Source organism: Chelonoidis abingdonii, chromosome 21 (assembly GCF_003597395.2).
Source record: "Chelonoidis abingdonii isolate Lonesome George chromosome 21, CheloAbing_2.0, whole genome shotgun sequence".
Taxonomy (NCBI): domain Eukaryota; kingdom Metazoa; phylum Chordata; order Testudines; family Testudinidae; genus Chelonoidis; species Chelonoidis abingdonii.
Genome location: NC_133789.1, coordinates 12,788,890 through 12,804,997, shown reverse-complemented (window position 1 = coordinate 12,804,997; position 16,108 = coordinate 12,788,890). Strand labels below are relative to the sequence as shown.

Below are 16,108 nucleotides of genomic sequence, written 5' to 3'. Positions count from 1 at the left end.
TATTAATGGCTATTAGCCAGGATGGGTAAGGAATGGTGTCCCTAGCCTCTGTTTGTCAGCAGGTGGAGATGGATGGCAGGAGAGAGATCACTTGATCATTACCTGTTAAGTTCACTCCCTCTGGGACACCTGGCATTGGCCACTGTCGGTAGACAGATACTGGGCTGGATGGACCTTGGGTCAGACCAAAGGTCCATCCAGCCCAGTATCTGTCTACTGACAGTGGCCAATGCCAGGTGTCCCAGAGGGAGTGAACCTAACAGGTAATGATCAAGTGATCTCTCTCCTGGTCAGACCAAATCTGGCCATTCTTATGTTCTTAAGAGTCATCTGGGTCAGGTTATCAGGAGATCAGAAAAGGGAGACAAACTGAGACCAGAACCACTGACAGGTGACCAGAGTCAAGCTGGGTCAGGTTACCAAGAGATCAGAGGCAGGAGTCAAACCAGAGATTGAAACCACAAGTCGGACAGGAGGAGTCAAGCCACAGGAGCAGGGGGGTCCCAGTTCCCTGGACTACTTCCTGGTGCTGTGCTGGGTTTACAAAGAAGCTGTGAACCGGGGGGTCAGCAACCTTTCAGCAGTGGTGTGCCAAGTCTTCATGTATACACTCTAATGTAAGGCTTCGCATGCCAGTAATACATTTGAATGTTTTTTAGAAGGTCTCTCTATAAGTCTGTAATATATAACCAAACTACTGTTATATGTAAAGTAAACAAGGTTTTCAAAATGTTTCAGAAGCTTAATTTAAAATTAAATTAAAATGCAGATCTTATTAGTTTAGTGTGATCCTTGCCCTTGCTTTTCCTTGCTGAGTTTTGCAATGTCTGGTGGCACCTATTTAGATACTTTAAGCTGCACACAGGCTTCTGAGTTATAAGTTGATAAGCGGCTGGCAGGAGGTCAGCGGCTGGAACCCCAGATCGGCAGCTGAGGTGAGTGGAGCTGGCAGCTGGTAGGGCTGAGCAGGGCTGGAAGCCTGGACCCTGTCTGGCAGGGGGCCTGCCCTGGAACTCCAACAGGAAGCAAAGTGAGTGGGGCTGTGGGAACCCCGGTGGCAAGGGCCAGCGGCCAGAACCCCAGAGCAGTGGCAGGCTGACCACCTCCGCTCTGGGGTTTCCACCACCAGCTCCTGCCAGGTGGGGTCTCAGCCCGCCGCCAGCCTGGGGTTCCTTCCCCCAGGCCAGCAGTGGGTGCTGAGTGGGACCCCGGCTGGGGTTCCCGCTGCTGGCCCCTTGCCAGAGTGGCGGTGGGCTGAGCAGCTCAGCCCGCTGCCACTCTGGGGTTTCCACCACCAGCTCCTGCCAGCTGAGGTCTCAGCCCATCACCAGCCTGGAATTCCTTCCCCCAGGCCAACAGGGAGTGCTGAGTGGAGCTGTGGCAGGGGGGACCCTAGTTGGCAAGGGGCCAGCAGTGGGAACCCCAGAGCAGTGGCGGGCTGAGCAGCTCAGCCCGCCGCCGCTCTTGGGTTTCCACCACCAGCTCCTTGCCAGGTGGGGTCTCAGCCCACTGCCAGCCTGGAGTTCCTTCTCTCAGGCCAGCAGCTGGCGCTAAGTGGGACCAGCAGCAGGATCCCAGCTGGTAGGAGCCGGCGGTGGAAACCCCAGAGCAGCAGTGAGCTGAGCAGCTCAGCCCGCCCCAGCTCTGGGGTATCAGCTGCTGGATCTTTGCCAGCTGGGGTCTCAGCCCTCTGCCAGCATGGGCTTCTTTCCCCCAGGCCAGCAGTGGGTGCTGAGGGGGACCGGGCGGGACCCCAACTGGTAAAGGGCCAGCAATTGAAACCCCAGAGCGGCGGCGGGCTGAGCAGCTCAGCCCGCCCCGCGTGCCATGAAAAATGGGCTCTTGTGCCACCTTTGACATGCGTGCTGTAGGTTACCGACCCCTGCTGTGAACCAATCAGCCCCCGCAACAGCAACCTGCTACTCTGGTTCCAGAACTGGAGTGCTCTGATGGGGTCCAGCTTCTGCCCTAGTGACTGTTAGCAGGTCACCGGGTGGCTGATTGGAGCTTACTAGCTCCTCAGAGCCCTGTGGATCCAGGGAAAGTTCCACAGTTCCTGACATCACTCTAACCTCTTGGCTGACAGGAGGAGGGGGCTGCTGCTGCAGCATGTACACTTGCCGATGGGGGCTAAGCCAGGCAGTGAGCTCTGAGCATGTGTACTGGATCGGGCCGTGCAAGTGAGCTCGGCAGAGGAATGACTGTCTTTGCCCCACTTCAGGCATCGCTCTGGGCTTTTGGTGTCCACGTGCCTGGCCTGGGGTGCCAGAGGGAGAAACAGGCCTGCAGGGAACTTTCACTGCAAAAAACCAGGCACTGAGCGAGTTTAGCCAACTACAAGATTCAGCAGCAACTGAGTGTGGGTTTTGGGAATCCCACTAAGGCCTGATTCTGGGATTTAGATGCCTAAAGCGGCAGTTGGGTGCCCTGGGAGTGAATCAGGGCTGTGTAATGAAGGAGGCTCTTGCCTGTGGGATCCTGCCTTATGTATTGTAGAAGCTGGAAGGGGTGGGATGAATGAGGCAGGGGGTTACTGGAGGAGTAAGGAAGGTCTTGGGGTTAGGGCAGCTGACTAACACCTTGGAGAAGTGGAGCCTGTCCCTGCCGCTACCGCAGAGCCCCTGTGTGGGGCTGGCCAAGTCGTGTACAGCAAACTTTTCCTGGGGCCCCCAGCCTCTGGCTCTGGCAGCCGCGCAACTAGACACACAGATTTGCAGACATGCTAAGCACCCCAGCTGCCAGAGGCGGTCACTGAGAGCTGTGCTGGGTAATGCAAGGTGCTCTAAAAACTAAAGTCTGTCGTATCTCAAGTTTGGCCAAAGTTAGTGGACACTTGATGCTTTTGGCCTTAATCTCTCTAATTTTTAGGCAATTAGAAAATCACTGAGTCACAAAGTCTGTGTTTGCAGCCAGGCTCCCTATAAAATTAATACAGTAGAGAGCAATTCACAAAAGCCAGCATGTATGTAGGGAGCTGCCTAAGCTAGCCAGTGGGAGGTGCCAACATGCAGGGCATGTCCTCAGCCCTGTCCCTCTCTGCTGGGGATTCTCAGCTGTAAACCCTCCACTGGAGTTAGGCAGCTGTGCTGGTTTTGCAAGAAGCCCCCCTGGTGGGAGTGGGAAGAGCCCCCCCGCCACAGCTTTTTGCCTAGTGCCTGGAGTATTCACCTGGGATGTGGAAAACTCCGGCTCAAGTCCCTCCACCAGCTGATGGGGAGAGAGGATTTGAAGAGGAAAGGATCTGAATGCTCCAACCATAATCATCCATGTCTGCGCTCCCTGTCACTCCCCACCAATGGTGCTGTCAGAGACTCAGAGGCTTTAAGGGACCATCGTGATCATCTAGTCTGACCTCCTGCACAGCGCAGGCCACTAGTTCTCCACAATGGGACAGCTTCAACGGGGGAGATTGAGGCAGCCCCATATCAAACTATCTCATAGCCCAGGTGGCTGCTGCTCCCGTATGTAAGCTTCCCTGTTGGGGCTGATCCAGCAGGTGAGCGCTGAGCATTCTCACTGGATTGGTCCTGCAGGCATGTTAGATGGAGGAACACTTGTCTTCCCCCATTTGTGCATCACTCTGGGACTTGGGTGTCTGAATGTCTGGTGAGGAGCTGTATTGTGCATACCCAGAAACAGCAACTTAGGTGCACAGGGAGCTTTTACTGCAAAAATATAGGCTCCGAGTGAGTTTAGATGCTCACAGGATTTGGCAGCAGCTGAGCAGGAGTTTTGGGATTCCCAGTGGGGCCTGATTCTGGGGTTTATGCACATAAAGTGGCAGTTGGGTGCCTTAGTCCTTGTGTGAATCTAGCTCAATATGCCTCAGTTCCTCCTGTGCAAAGAGGACAATGGTACCATCTCACCACTCACCAATGGGATAGTGATGGCACTACAGAAACACCATGAGGAGTGAATGACTTTGTACGCAGAGCAGGGTTTGCATGGTAGATGTAAATAGGGCCATACACTGATTGAATGGGCTAAAAAGAAATTTTGACTAGCTGCGCAATTAGTGGGCACCTTCCCTCCTGAGAACTGACTGAGGTTGAGGTCCTGTGGGAAAAGGAACAGGTGACCCTGTAATTAAAGGCTGTCATAGAATCCTAGAATATCAGGGTTGGCAGAGACCTCAGGAAGTTCTAGTCTAGCCCCCTGCATAAAGTAGGACCAATTCCCAGCTAAATCATCCCAGCCAGGACTTTGTCAAGCCTGACCTTAAAAACCTCTAAGGAAGGAGATTCCACCACCGCTCTAGGTAACCCATTCCAGTGCTTCATCACCCTCCTAGTGAAAATTTTTTCCCTAATATCCAACCTAAACCTCCCCCACTACAATTTGAGACCATTACTCCTTGTTCTGTCATCTACTACCACTGAGAACAGTCTAGATCCATCCTCTTTGGAACCACCTTTCAGGTAGTTGAAAGCAGCTATCAAATCCTCACCTCATTCTTCTCTTCTGCAAACTAAACAATCCCAGTTCCCTCAGCCTCTCCTCATAAGTCATGTGCTCCAGTCCCCTAATCATTTTTGTTGCCCTCCGCTGGACTCTTTCCAATTTTTCCACATCCTTCTTGTCGTGTGGTACCCAAAACTGGACACAGTACTCCAGATGAGGCCTCACCAATGTCGAATAGAGGGGGAATGATCTCATCCCTCGATCTGCTGACAATGCACCTACTTATACAGCCCAAAATGCCACTAGCCTTCTTGGCAACAAGAACACACTGTTGACTCATATCCAGCTTCTCATCCATGGTAATCCCTTGGTCCTTTTCTGCAGAACTGCTGCCTAGCCACTCGGTCCCTAGTCTGTAGCAGTGCATGGGATTCTTCCATCCTAAGTGCAGAACTCTCTGCACTTGTCCTTGTTCAACCTCATCAGGTTTCTTTTTGCCGAATCCTCTAATATGTCTAGGTCCCTCTGTATCGTGTCCCTACCCTTCAGCATATCTACCACTCCTCAGTTTAGTGTCAAAATGCATACACATGAGGGGGTTGAATTATGGTGGCATTGGGAACTGTAAATCTGGGTGCTTAACTTTGCGAACTTACAAACTATGACCTGAAAAGAATGTTATGTTGCAATACAGCTACAGACCCTCAAGACCAATTAAGTGGTTAGCTCTGGGACAGGTCAAGGCCTGTCAGCTCTGGAACCTTCTATTTAACCACAGGATGGGGACCACACAGATGGTGGTGGTAGCAACAGCAGGGAAAATAGACTGCCAGCATATTTCCAGGCCTGTCCACTAAATACTATCCTCAGTTCACCACAGCCAAGGAACTGTCACCAGTGGGAATGAATATTAGTCACTGAACTGCTTAATAAGCCATAAACCAGGGAATTAACACTGAGCACAATCTAGTTGCAGCCGCTAGACTGTTACTGGAACGTCAGTTATAAAAAGCATAGAATTTTGAGAGAGATTCTGCTTTTTTACATCGTCATAACCCTATAATAGGGCTTCAACCAGAGACCGTCAGAGCTAAGTGCATGTGTCTTACCTGAAATGAAGCCACTAGAGGGGGACAAAGACCTGTACTAGGTGAGAGTGGATGATATAGCTATTGGAGACTCTTCCAGTCCATTAATACATTAAGACAACAGTTTCACAAGTGGTGTCTGGTTTTTGAAAGCCCAACTTGAGATAGCCTGGGCCTGATTTTCAGAGGGGTTGAGCACCCACAACTCCACTTGACATTGAGAGGAGCTGCCAGTGCTCAGCACCCATGAAGATCAGGCACTAGTTCAAGACACCACATGCAAGCAGAGTCATTTTCAGATCCCATTAGTCAGCTTTCAGGTTCACTGGAGTAATAACAGGAGATCTTTCATAATAGTCCCAGTCCTAAGGACTAGAAAGAGTTGTATTATGGACCTAAGTATTAACCCTTTGGGAGCATTAGGAAATTGTATTCTTTACTCTGCCACTAATCTGTTGTGTGACCTTGGGTAAGTCACCTTCCCTCCCACCCTTTGTCTTTCTTGGGAACCTCGGAAATCCTGCATCTTGACAGGGGGTTAGACTGTATGACGCTTGTAGTTCCTTCCGACCGTACAATTCTATGAATTGCCAGACTGCATCAGATCCAAGGTCCATTTAGCCCAGTATCTTGCTCCCAACATTAGGTCTCACCCTGGTCTCTAATAGTTAGAGATTAGCTTACATATCCCTTCCACAATGTTCATTTTCATTAACTCGGGACTTTCTTGGTAGCCATATAAATATTCCATCTCTCTTTGAATCTTGGCCTCAACAACTTCCTGTGGCAGTGAGTTCCAGATTCTAATTACAAACTGTGAAAAAATATCTCCTTTTATTAGTTTTGAATTTCCCACCTTTTAATTTCACAGTATGTCCCTTGCTCTCACGTTCTGAAACAAGGAGAGCAGAACTTCCTGATCTATCTTCTCTAGACTCTTCAATATTTTATATATTTTTTTATATCTTATTTGTTTCCTTTCAACAATCCTTATTGTTTCAAATTCTCTTCATATAAAAGTCTTTCCTGGCTCTTCATCATCTCATCACTCTTCTCTGAATCCCCTCTAACTCTGCAATAGCCTTTTGGAGATCCTGGGCTGCACACAGTTCAAAGGTGAGTCTGCAAGATTGCTTTATAGCGTTGCGTTAGAATATTATGTATTATTTTCCATCTCATTCCTTATACATCCTAGAATTTTGTTTGTATTTCTGACCACAGCTGCGCATTGAGCAGAGATTTCACTGAGCTCCCTACAATGATACCCAGGTCTTTTTCTTGAGTTGATACCCTTAATTTATAACCCTGTAAAATATATGAGTAGATTATTTTTCCCTCCAGTGTGAATTACTCTGTATTTATCAACACTAACTTTCATTTGCCAAAATGTTGCCCATTGACCAAGCATGGTCCAGTTTCTCTGAAGTTCATCACACTCTTCTCTGGTGGTGACTAACCTAAATGACTTCAGATCATTTGCAAATTTTGCCCTCTTCCAACTCAGTCCTCTTTCCAGATTATTAATTGATGTATTAAACAACACAGGAACTAGTATGGAAGCTTGAGGCCCCTACTGCTAACTTCTTCCATGCTGAACATTAACCATTTCATCCTACTCTTTGCTTTCTGTCTTGGGCCATTTTTTGATCCCTGATAATACTTTGCTTCTCATGCTGTAAGTACTTAGCACTTTTTGTGTAGGACCTAGTTGAATGGCTTTTGGAAGTCTAAATAAATTCAACTGGTAAACTCCAATGGGTTCTCCTTTTTCCACTATTTTATTAACATGTTCAAAGAATTCTAAGAGATTAGTGAGACACAATTTTCCTTTAAAGATCCCATCAGAACATGATCCAGGTGTTTTGTTGTTCTGTTTCTAATTATTGTTTCACCCAATTTGTTTTGTCTATTTAGAATGTAAGCTTTTGGGGGCAGGACTGTCTCTCTTTTTTTTTTTTTTTTTTTTTTTTTTATTAAATGGTTTTGTTATGAGTGGGTGGGTGGGAAGGAGACCCAGCAAGGTACTTTAGCATGTCTGTAGTCCCAAACATTCTCTCCAATGTTTCATGCATGCTGAAAAACCTTGGTGAATCAGGGCCTTTTCCAGAAAGGTTTATGTATTAAATGTGTGTTATATGCATATGGGCTGGAACCATTTACCTCAATCCCAGAGAACTACAGAATCTCAGATAAAATGGAACCTGGATCCCAACCAACATTTAGTCTGGGTTTGACTTTGCAGACTGAAAAATCATCCCAGTTTCCCTGCCCTGTCTCACATGTTAATTTCTAGAAAGAGAGACCAACAGCCCAGTCCGGAAGCCCTTAGTGCATGACAGTGACCGTCAACTGCAAGGGGAGATTTGCTGTGGTAAGAACTATAGGATCAAGCCTTTGAAGATTCATTCGTCAGACGTGGATACTGGACTCAATTTTAGTATGTGCCGTATTGACCCAATAGATTGGTTTTGGGAATACTCCATCGTTCGACTCTTCTGATTGGTTCTTTTATGTCTGTGATAGACTGTAACAGCTCCAGATATTGGGAGGTATCTTCTACATCTAGGAATGCCATCTCTGAGGTACAAAAAACAGGACAACCAGGATGATCCTGAGCCCATAAAACTAGACAGCTGGCAGTGTGTACTGACCACCCTTATAGATATCTCAGGATGGATACATTAAAAGAAGGGACAATCTTGGGAAAACCTGGACAGACCCTATCTATCATGTCTATCCAGCTGCTACCATGAGGCCTGGGTGTTACAAAACTTTGGGACATGCGAGTCCCTCAGTGGATTTTATCTTTTTTTATTCTTATTCCTTGTTTGGAAGACATTATATTGGTTTATTTCCAACCCAAACTGAATCTTTTAGCTGAGTTGCAGAAGAATCAGAATTGTTCTAGAGACCTTGGACTCTGCCTACTATTCACTTTGGCTCTATTTCTTAGTGTATTTCCCTAGCCTATATTGACACACTGTGCACACAGTAGGATCCAGTTTGGCCCTCATTTATGCTGGCTTAACCCTATTGACTTCAGTGGGGTTGGCCTACTGCAGATGGAAGAGGAATGTAGTCTGAGAGGCAAATATTCCAACACAGGCTAGGGAAATGCCCCATGGGGTTGCTCTAGAATGACTACTCCCACTAGGAAGTTTAGACTTGAAATTAGACAAAGGTTTCTAACCATTAGAGGAGTGAAGTTATGGAACAGCCTCCCAAGGGGAGTAGTGGGGGCAAAAGACATATCTGGCTTCAAGACTAAATTTGATAAGTTTATGGAGGGGATGATATGATGGGATAGCCTAATTTTGGCAATTAATTGATCTTTGATTATTAGCAGGTAAATATGCCCAGTGGCCTGTGATGGGATGCTAGATGGGGTGGGATCTGAGTTACTACAGAGAATTCTTTCCTGGGTGCTGGCTGGTGAGACTTGCCCATATGCTCAGGGTTTAACTGATTGCCATATTTGGGGTCAGGAAGGAATTTTCCTCCAGGGCAGATTGGCAGAGGCCCTGGAGGTTTTTCACCTTCTTCTGCAGCATGGGGCATGGGTCACTTGCTGGAGGACTGTCTGCATCTTTGAGGTCTTTAAACCACAATTCAAGGACTTCACTAACTCAGATATAGATTAGGGGTTTGTTACAGGAGTGGATGGGTGAGATTCTGTGGCCTGCGTTGTGCAGGAGGTCAGACTAGAGGATCATAATGGTCCCTCCTGACCTTGAGTCTATGAGCCTTGAGGTCCGGTGAAACCCAAATCAAGCACCTACCTGAAGGTCTGGCAATTATTCATCTTACAGAGGTTGGTCAACAGGTAAAGGTCACTGGGTACGTCATGAGGGTATTTTAGAGGAAGTGCTTAAAAGGAGGCAGCTGCCTTTTAAAGGTGCTTCTCCGCGCAGGCACTATTGCATAGTAAATTAGAACACAGTTCAGCAAAGCATTTAAGCACTTGACTTCAGTGAGACTTAAGGACATGCTTAAAATTAAGAGTGTGGTGAAGTGTGTTGCTGAACTGGAGCCTTAGGTCTGGAGCTCTTGTTTATTTCCTCTGCTTTGGAAGGCAAGGTCTTAGCAGCAAGAATTCTCAAACTGCCAGGGAGTCCTTGCTCCAGATAGTCATTGCCTGCTGCTACTCAGCCTGCAAAAAGTCTCTCAAAAGCTTTAGCCACTTTGTCTCCCTGTCTCCATTTTAAGACTCAGTCACCCCATCATATCTGTGTGGCAGAGACTCCTCTAGCACTCTGAACACTGCCAGGGAACAGGGCTCTCCTAAACGATGCAGGGTACAGATTACTTGAATTGTAGGCAAGTTCTATATTGATTGATTAACTCTCTCCGCTCCCATTGTCGCTGCTTGCTGAGCCCAACATATTTGTGTGACTGACCATTGTTTGTAGGATTTGTGCCTGGGGAAGCCAAGGGCCTGGGGAATGCACTCTCTGTGGTGTGTTCCTCTGCCAACAGAGAGAAGACTCATTCTAAGGAAGAAATCTCTACTTGAGAAGGAAAACAGATCTATCTCTTCCAGGGTATTTTCATTCCTCAGTATGAAAATCTCAGCAGATGGCTCCTGACTCAATTATTTAACCCTAACTGAGTTATGTCAGAATCTCATTCAGGGTGAGAACCCAATTGGAGTCTCAAACAGTTGGTTGCACAACAAAGTCCAATCATCCTGTGCAACTCCAAAGGCATTTTTTTCTCTTTAGACACAGCCACCCAGCAGGCACCCCCCTCTCCAGATGCACACTGCATTGCTTCACAGTCTTGATTATTGAACGAGGAGGAGAAGGGTCTAAAGGAATCTGACAAGGTCTTCATTTTGGTGGACCTCCAACGCCAGGCATAGGCCCTCAAGTTCAGCATTCGTGATCAGGGTGAAGAATTTTATTTTGCGAAAAAAAAATGGAAAGGCTGAGATTTTGCCGTTTTAAGGGGTCTGCGTATCTTTTAAAGGATTAGAAATTATATACTCATAGTCACATTATTAGACATGCTTTGACAGCAATAATTGAAATTTTCATTCTTAATCCCCACGATAATTAACAGACTTGTTTAATGATCGTTCCCCTTCCTCTTTCCCCAGACATGGCAGCCCAGTTCCAAGTTCACTCCTACCTAATTCTCTGCATCACCAAGTCTGCATCGAAAGGATTTAATTAATAAAAAAAAAGCTTTTCTGAAAGGGGGAAAAATAATTAAAATATTTTGACATAACTAGTTTCTGCCCCTTGGTTCCATACATACCCAGTCCCCTACCTACATTGTATAGAGACACATCCCAATGAGAAATCATATGTGATAAACTGAGAAATTGACTGAAATGTTGTACTATCTTATACATTGTATTAAACATCTTCTATCTTCAAGTGACCCATGATTGTTTTGCATTTCTGTTCTTCAAGGAGGGATTTAACCTTTGATGACATTTTGTCAATGTTTTTATTTTTAAAGGGTAGAATAATACAGGTTAGTTATCTGCCACATTCTAAGCTAAAACTAGTTTCTTTTATTTTTGGGGTAAGAGAAAATAAGGGACATATCTGCAATATAACATATCTCTCGGGTGTCATTTGTGTCCTCTGCATATTTTCTGGACTAAATTCACATGAAGGACCGAATAAAACAAAAGGAGAAAAAGAAGACCCCAAACTGCAGCAGTCCAAAAGAAAATAGAATTTAAAAAATAATAACGGATAGAGCTGTATTTAATAAGAAGCGGAGGAGAAATCTACCTATGAACAAAAGCCAGAGTCCTGTGACAGATGAATATTATATTGCACAGTGAATAAAAATACATCCTTGTATATTTATTTTAAATACCACTACAATGGCTGAAATTGGAGAATGAAGGGGGTTGGAGAAATCCCCCGTCATTCAGGGATAAACCTATACATTGTCCTTTAAAAATGACCCCGAAATGTTTAATGAATGACCAGGCAAAGCTACAGAAATTGTGTTTTGGAACCAAACACGCAATTGTGGCTAGCTCAGAAGAACTAAGGGTGGGAAGGAAGGAACATGCACACACACAAACCCCGTCGCTAATAATTAATAAACCCATCAATTAATCATAAAAACTTGGGGGGAAATCTTACCACCAAATTGGGTACCCGGCTAAGACCTTTGTGCCACTGAAGAGAAAAGATAAAATTAATCCAAGCAGGTGGTAATCCATTAGTCCAGACTGGTGCAAGGGAAAATCTCAGTGAAGTTTTCAGAAAAACATTAAGGGTGAAAATGAAGTATCCCCCCCCACCCCAAACAGTCAAACAAAGTCCCTTGAAGTGCAGAATGACTTTCTTTCTTGTCAGAAACGCACCTCTCCAAGCCTTTCCCCCTGTAGATCATCCAAAAGCTTCTATTAAAAAGTGCAGGGCTTGGGGATGTCAGCAGGCAGCCAATCAGACTGCATGGCCTAAGGTAAGGGATGATTCTATAGTTCAGGGCTGTCAGTCATCCCTCCACCCCCCCCCCCCGCCCCACAACTTTATTCCTAGCCCTCACTGGGGAAGGGCATAGAGAAACCCTTTTGCGAGAGACGTTGCTGGGATAATCAGATTTCTTTTTTTTTCTTTTCTTTCTTTTTTTGTTTTTAAGTTCACTTAGGAACCCGGGTGCACTGCTTCTGCATGTGGCTTGTCGTGATGAGACTCCAAGGTAAGGAAGAAGGATATTTCTGATTTCTCTCAGTTTCAGGGTGGGGAAGGGAAAAATGACCTCTTTAGTTAGTGATGGAGGTAAATATAAACCTCTTGCAGGGGGGAAGCAGAACTTCAGGAAGGGAAGGTTGCAAGAATTAGTTTTGGTGCTTTGCAATCAATCTATTTTTTAAAGTTAAATAACTGCATGCCCCAAACTAATTAAACCTTAAATCAAGGAATCAGTGCCTAGTGGTCAAAGCAGGAGGGCCTGGGAGCCAAGGCTCCTAAGTGGGAGTGCAGGGGGTGCAATGGGTGGAGCGGGGCAATTGGAACTCAGGACTTTTGGGTTCTTTTCCTGACTTTGTCACTGACCCACTGTGTGACCTTAGGAAAAGTCACTTCCTGTTTCTGTGTCCCTGTTGATCCACCTGTAAAATGGATATAAAAACACCTATCACACAGATGCCTCAAAGATCCCTGGATGAAAGGCGCTGTAGTAGGGTAAAGTCTCATTAAAGTAATAAATTACTATCATAAGAAAACACAACTCCTCACTGGCTAGCCCACTTCCAACGTAGAGAGCCCATGTTCTGAATAGACACAGTGAAAGGCCAATAAGGACACCTCATTAGTGACAGTGGAGGTGCTTTATTGCCAGTGACCTGTGTGTCAGCAGAATAAGGTGATTCAGGACAAACAACACATGGGAACAGTCAGTAATATGCTTAACTCGTGTAAATCTGCATTGCTCCACTGACTTCAAATGGAGCTGTGCCAGCTTATACCAGCTGAAGATCTGGCTCCTTATAACCAGGCATCAAAACAAATGATCATGGAGAAGCGGAAATAACAGAAATATGGAATCTGGTCACAGGCAGCCTAACGTGTGGGCTTGCTTTTAAAAGCTGTAAGACTTCTCCCCAGAACCCAAGGCTGTTGGCGCCAAACTCATTTTTGAACATAGATAACTACTGAAATGCACTGGGCCAAATCCTGCAGCCTTTATTCATTTCCATGAGTTCAATGAGTAAGAATGCAGGCTTTGGCCCAGAGATAATGCATTGCCCCCTGCAAACTTCATTTGGTCTAACATCTCCATGACCAACTTACTCGATCTTGATACCAAACTCCCTCTCTCTCTGGCCAATTTACCAGGCATCATGCATCAGTGAGAGGACATTCCTCCCCAGGCTATGCACTGTACACTGACTCTTCATCCATTTACTGTTCTGCTGCCAGGTCTGTGGTTCTGATGTTCTGCCATCCTCAGAAGGCAAAACAACATGCATCTCTTAGTTTTTCATTAGGATTAGCATTAGGATGAGGATTAGGATTAGGATTAGGATTAGGGCTCATTAATGAAGACTTTAGTATGCCTGGAAACGTCTCTCTTGGAGACAGCCAAGCATGAGCAGCCTATATAAATGGTGGAGTTAGGGGGACTTGATGCTATTCCAAAATATGCATACTTTGGTGATGGGTGCATTAAGCTTAACCACATATGTAGAGCCAAATCCTGAAGACCTTGACCATTGTTTACTTAGGACAGTCTGTCACTGAACAGAGATCATAGAATATCAGGGTTGGAAAGGACCTCAAGAGGTCATCTTGTCCAACCCCATGCTCAAAGCAGGACAAATCCCCAGCTAAATCAATCCCAGCCAGGCTTTGTCAAGCCTGACCTTAAAACCTCTAAAGGAAGAGATTCCACCACCTCCCTAGGTAACCATTCAGTGCTTCATCACCCTCCTAGTGAAATAGTGTTCCTAATATCCAACCTAAACCTCCCCCACTGCAACTTGAGACCATTACTCCTTGTTCTGTCATCTAGTGCACTGAGAACAGTCCAGATCCATCCTCTTGGACCCCCCTTTCAAGGTTAGTTGAAAGCAGCTATCAAATCCCCTCATTCTTGCCTCTGCAGACTAAACAATCCCAGTTCCCTCAGCCTCTCCTCATGAGTCATGTGCTCCAGCCCCTTAATCATTTTGTTGCCTCCGCTGGACTCTTTCCAATTTTTCCACATCCTTCTTGTAGTGTGGTACCCAAAACTGGACACAGTACTCCAGATGAGGCCTCACCAATGTCGAATAAGAGGGGAATGATCATGTCCCTTGATCTGCTGCAATGCCTCTACTTATACAGCCCAAAATGCCGTTAGCCTTCTTGGCAACAAGGGCACACTGACTCATATCCAGCTTCTCATTCACTGTAACCCCTAGGTCCTTTTCTGAAGAACTGCTGCCTAGCCATTGGTCCCCAGCCTGTAGCAGTGCATGGAATTCTTCCATCCTAAGTGCAGGACTCTGTCCTTGTCCTTGTTGAACCTCATCAGGTTCTTTTTGACTGATCTCTAATTTGTCTAGGTCCCTCTGTATTCTATCCCTACCGTCCAGCATATCTACCACTCCTCCAGTTTAGTGTCTCTGCAAACTTGCTGAGAGTGCACGCCATCCTCCAGATCGTTAATGAAGATAATGAACAAAACCGGCCACCAGGACCGACTCTTGTGGCTCTCCACTTGAAACTGCTGCCAACTAGACATGAGCCATTGATCACTACCCGTTGAGCCTGACGATCTAGCCGGCTTTCTATCCACCCTTATAGTCCATTCATCCATCCTTACTACTTTAAACTTGCTGCAAGAATACTGTGGGAGCCTGTATCAAAAGCTTTGCTAAAGTCAAGGGAATAACCACATCCACTGCTTTCCCCTCATCCACAGACCCAGTTATCTCCTCATAGAAGGCAATTAGGTTAGTCAGGCATGACTTGCCCTCATGAATCCATGCTGACTGTTCCTGATCACTTTCCTCTCCTCTAAGTACTTCAGAATTGATTCTTGAGGACCTGCTCCATGATTTTTCCAGGACTGAGGTGAGGCTGACTGCTTGTAGTTCCCTGGATCCCTCCCTTCCTTTTTAAAGATGGGCACTATAGTAGCCCTTTTCCAGTCATCCGGGACCTCCCCCGTTCGACACGAGATTTTCCAGATAATGGCCCATGGCTGTGCAATCACATCCGCCAACTCCTTAGCACCCTCGAATGCAGCACATCTGGCCCCATGGACTTGTGCTCGTCTGTTTTTTCTGAATAGTCCTGAACCACTTCTTTCTCCACAGAGGGCTGGTCACCTCCTCCCCATGCTGTGCGCCCAGTGCAGCAGTTTGGGGAGCTGACCTTGTTCGTGAGACGGGCAAAAAAAGCATTGAGTATAATTAGCTTTTCCACATCCTCTGTCACTGGTTGCCCTCTATTCAGTAAGGGCCCGCACTTCCTTGACTTTCTTCTTGTTGCTAACATACCTGAAGAAACCGCTACTTGTTACTCTTAAATCTCTTGCTAGCTAGCAACTACCAAGTGTGATTTGGGCCTGTCCTGATTTCAAACTCCTGCATGTCCTGAGCAATACTTTATACTCCTCCCTGGTCAATTTGTTCAATCTTCCACTCTTGTAAGCTTTCTTTTTTTTGCAATTTAAGATCAGCAAAGATTTCACTTGTTAAGCCAAGCTTGGCTTGCCATATTTACTATGTCTTCGCTACACATTGGGATGGTTTTTTCCTGCAACTCTCAATAAGGAGTCTTTAAAATTACAGCCAGCTCTCCTGGACTTCTTTCCCCTCATGTTATTTTACCCAGGAGATCTGCCCATCAGCCTCCCCTGAGGGGTAAAAGTCTTGCCTTTCAGAATGTCCCAGGTGTCTGTGATTCTAGCTTGCTCTCACTTTTTCCGTGTGGCAGGATCTTGAACTTGAACCATCTCATGTTTCACTGCCTCCCAGGTTCATCCACCTTTGCTTCCCCTACTAATTCTTCTCAGTATACAGTGTGAGCAGCAGGTCAAGAAAAGCTCTGCCCTAGTTGCTTCCTCAGCACTTTGCACCAGGTAATTGTCCCCTACACTTTCCCAAAAAACTTCCTGGGATGTCTGTGCACTGCTGCATTGCTCTCCGACAGCAG

The 16,108-nt window shown here is 46.2% G+C and overlaps 1 protein-coding gene across 2 annotated transcripts in view; it reads right to left on the bottom strand.

The window, feature by feature from the left end:
* Nucleotides 1-11,852, bottom strand: part of WNT3 (Wnt family member 3) — an 80,334-nt gene extending 68,482 nt beyond the window's left edge. The window contains exon 1 of one of the 2 annotated variants that reach the window (XM_032806564.1): nt 11,761-11,852. In XM_032806564.1, coding sequence (XP_032662455.1) covers nt 11,761-11,852 — 92 coding nt within the window. Of the gene's footprint in view, nt 1-11,599; nt 11,720-11,760 lie in introns of those variants that run through there. The other variant, XM_032806563.2, reaches the window with a different exon arrangement.
* Nucleotides 11,853-16,108: the final 4,256 nt, after the last annotated feature.